The sequence below is a fragment of the Antrostomus carolinensis genome, unplaced genomic scaffold (assembly GCF_000700745.2).
Source record: "Antrostomus carolinensis isolate BGI_N321 unplaced genomic scaffold, ASM70074v2 scaffold50953, whole genome shotgun sequence".
NCBI classification, from domain to species: Eukaryota; Metazoa; Chordata; class Aves; order Caprimulgiformes; family Caprimulgidae; genus Antrostomus; species Antrostomus carolinensis.
This window is the reverse complement of record NW_010306855.1, coordinates 5,562-8,879: the sequence shown is the minus strand read 5'-3', so window position 1 is coordinate 8,879 and position 3,318 is coordinate 5,562. Positions and strand designations below refer to the sequence as shown.

At 45.5% G+C, this 3,318-nt stretch overlaps 1 protein-coding gene across 1 annotated transcript in view; it reads right to left on the bottom strand.

Moving 5' to 3' along the window:
* The window catches only part of LRRC45 (leucine rich repeat containing 45), a gene marked incomplete at its 5' end in the record, with an annotated part of 9,207 nt that overhangs the window by 633 nt on the left and 5,256 nt on the right, over positions 1-3,318 (bottom strand). Inside the window, 6 exon segments of the mRNA XM_010165240.1 lie at positions 31-178; positions 273-446; positions 1,380-1,472; positions 2,074-2,166; positions 3,044-3,114; positions 3,277-3,318. The exon segment at positions 3,277-3,318 is cut by the window's right edge and continues 32 nt beyond it. Coding sequence (XP_010163542.1) covers positions 31-178; positions 273-446; positions 1,380-1,472; positions 2,074-2,166; positions 3,044-3,114; positions 3,277-3,318 — 621 coding nt within the window.

Sequence of the window (3,318 nt, the reverse complement as noted above, 5' to 3'; positions counted from 1 at the left end):
CCATTTCAGAAGCACAAAAGGATCCGTCACCTTTCAGCTGTCTCTCCAGGGCTGCAATCTTCTCTCTCAGCCCTTCCTGTGCTGTGCGTTCAGCCTGCAGGTGCCCGATCTGCTCCTGTAATTCTACTTTCAATTTATTCACCTCTGTCACTTTCTCCTCTTCTTTACTGTTCAGGTCCTGACACACAAAGACAAATCCATGAATAACCAAACAACTTTAGCAACTTGTTCTGCCCCTGGGGTGATCATATCTCTACTCCAGCCCAAATTACCTGCTGAAGTTCCTCTAACCGCCTTCTGAGTCCATCAGCATGCAGGCACAACTGATTGGCTTTGCCTTGGGCCTCAGCAACCATTTGCTTTTGCTTAAGGCAGCAGTTCTGAGCTTCATCCCGCGACTCAGTCATCAGCCGCAGCTTCTCTTCTAGGTGTTCTAGTCGTTGCCGCTGTAAGACACAAAGGAAAATGAAAGTACATCCGTCCCATCTCATTCCTGTGAAGGGATTCTCCCCTTTTTGTTCCCAACACAGTGAACCCTTGGTTGAGCCAACTGGCACTGAAGAACAAACACAGGACTTAGCCATAACAGATATGGCACTTCTCCCTTGCATTCAGGAGTGAATCTAAGCTGTTTTCTGTTGTCAGGAATACATTCTGATGGAGAGCCCAGCTCACTCATGGAGAAGCAGAGGCGTGTCCTTGGTAGAAGCACCAACGCTGCCGACTGTGTTTACAACTAACGCTGTATCTTCACTTCCTCCATATCCCACAAGGCTCTGAAACATCACTGTATGCAGCTAAGCAACTGCTGTGTCCCACCACGGACACACATGACAGCTTTTATATGTTTGTAACTCAGTAAAGCATTTTCTTTTGTAATGTCACATATAAGTAAACGTTCCATTAGTTTTGGTGGAATCCCTTTTTTTCTTTCACAGTGTGCTGACTTCACTGCCATTTTCACAAAGTTCAATTCTACAGTGACTTCTATCCGGCAGCAGTGGCATAGCCACCTGCAGACATTCCTCTGAGTCGTGAGAAACACGAGCAGCCCACGAAAGCTGCTGTTAAACAGAAGGACTGACATCCGGCTGTTAGCTTCAAAAGTTGGCAACTTAAATGAAATCTGCTATGACAATATCCACATCAATTCTGTTACTAGTGGAAAGCGCAAAGCAGGTGGGGACAGTGGTTACATGCTGGAGACAATTCAAAGCAGCCTTTTCAGGATCCCTTCCTCAGAAATCACACTATTTGCAGGCCAGTGAAACCCAGAGCAGGGAGTTACTGAGCAGTTCCCTGAGACATAAACATAGGCAAGGCAGCCAAATCCACTCCTTCCCACAGATGCAGGACCCACAGACAGGACTTGTCCTTACCTCTTCCAACCGTGCCTGATTCCGGACTTTTATTAATTCCTCCTCTGCCTGGCCTCGCTCAGTCAGTGCAGCTGCTTTGACTTGGCTCAGCTCCTGCCACAAACATAAAAGATGATTCCAGACAGAGAAGCTGCATCACTGCAACACTGACCAGAAAATATCAGCAGCTTCCAGTCGCAGGCTACAACATGACACAGCTGTCTCTCCCATTCAGGGGCAGGGAAAACAAACCAAGATTACCCACCTTTTCTCACCCTGAGACTGCCATCTAAATTCAATGAGAATTTCCGTTATATGAGGGCAAGTAACAGGTAAAGCTTTCCAAAGATAGGGGAATAGGAGAGGGCAGTGCTGGATCTAGCTAGGGGAACAGGTAAGGAGAAATATGCTACACTACTTGGGACCACATGGGAAACTTGTGAAGTCAAATCCCAGTAAGAATCTAACCATGTTCAATGGAAACTTTACTTTCGTTCAGTCAGAATCTAAAAGTTTCTCCTTGAAACCTTCTACTTCCTTAGTCCAAAGCAGTAAAAATAATTTTAGCTGGTCAACTGCTGGTTTTTGTTCTCCCCTACAGCACATAACAATCTTTACATAGGTCAGCAATGGAAGACTCCACAAATCTCCCCAGCAGCCTTCTCCTGCCACCATTATCTGAGCATTCCAAGGCACCTGGAGCATCCATTCTCACCTCCTCCAGAGCTATCCTGATGGCTTCCAGCCTCCGGAGCCTGTCCTGCATGGAGCGTTCACTGGCCTCAATGTGCTGTGTCATATGGTCCACCTGTAAAGCAGTAAAAAACATTTAAGCAAGTGTCAGAAAACCATTCCTGTCTCCAGGCACAGCAGCATGGCCATTAGGCATGAGAAAGAGCATCCTCTCATTGACCCACCTGCCACCAAAGAAAAACTCTTACCTCTCCCAGAGCTCCACTAGGAAACTGTAATATAGACAGAATCTGCCCTCTAGAAACTGGAAGCTTTAGATAGGCCAAGATGAAAAATACAGAGTCCGAGCTCTCATCTTCCAGTGGTACAAAACACTAGACATTCATTTTTCAGTTGAAATGTGGCTAAAATCTTCCTGGCCTATGTCTCTTCTTACAAGATTACAAAATCTTCAGATTTTTATAATTTTATTTTTGAGAGGTTTCACACCTCAATAAACACTCCAAAGAGAGTTGATCACAGCCTCTTGTCCTGTCCACACTCAGACAGAATCCCCCTGAAACATAACAGAGAAGGAACTAGCAAGCTGAGTCCCATTAAAGGACTGGTTGTATACAGCATGTATGTCTTGATTTCCTCCATTAATGCATCTATTTCAGTGAGCATGACAAGACTGCTTATTCATAATTACCTCTATGCATAGCAAGATTGACACAAGGACGAGCCTCCCAGCCTATTTCGTAGAATCATGTACCACTCTGGCCCATACTCTTGCAAGCTACAAAATCTTACTAGCTGGTAGAATGTCTTGCGATCTCTTCAGCTAGGCTTTGCTTGTAGAAATGGCCTATTACTCCTGCAGTAAGTTTGAGTCCATTCATTTTTAAACTGGTTTAAGAGCAGATAACAGCAAACAATGACCTCCAGTGGTGCCTGTCTGTCAGGAACAAAGAAAGACTAACCTCATGATGCTGCAGAAACCCCATTCTTACCTCTTTTAACCGAAGGGATTCCATGTCTTCAAGGCTTTGTTTAAATCTTCTCTTCTCCATCTCCAGGCGCTCTGCAGGCATATCACAATTATGGCACTCCTGCTACACAGGCTATATTTATACTCTATCACAAACTCTTCCACCCTTTCTCCCTGGCTCCCTTGCACCATTGACTCATGGACAGTAATCCCAACTCACAGGTGTCCATGAGCTGTTTCTGCTCCTGCACTCACCCTCAGCCTGCACAGCCCGCAGCTTCAGCTCTGCTGTTGTGT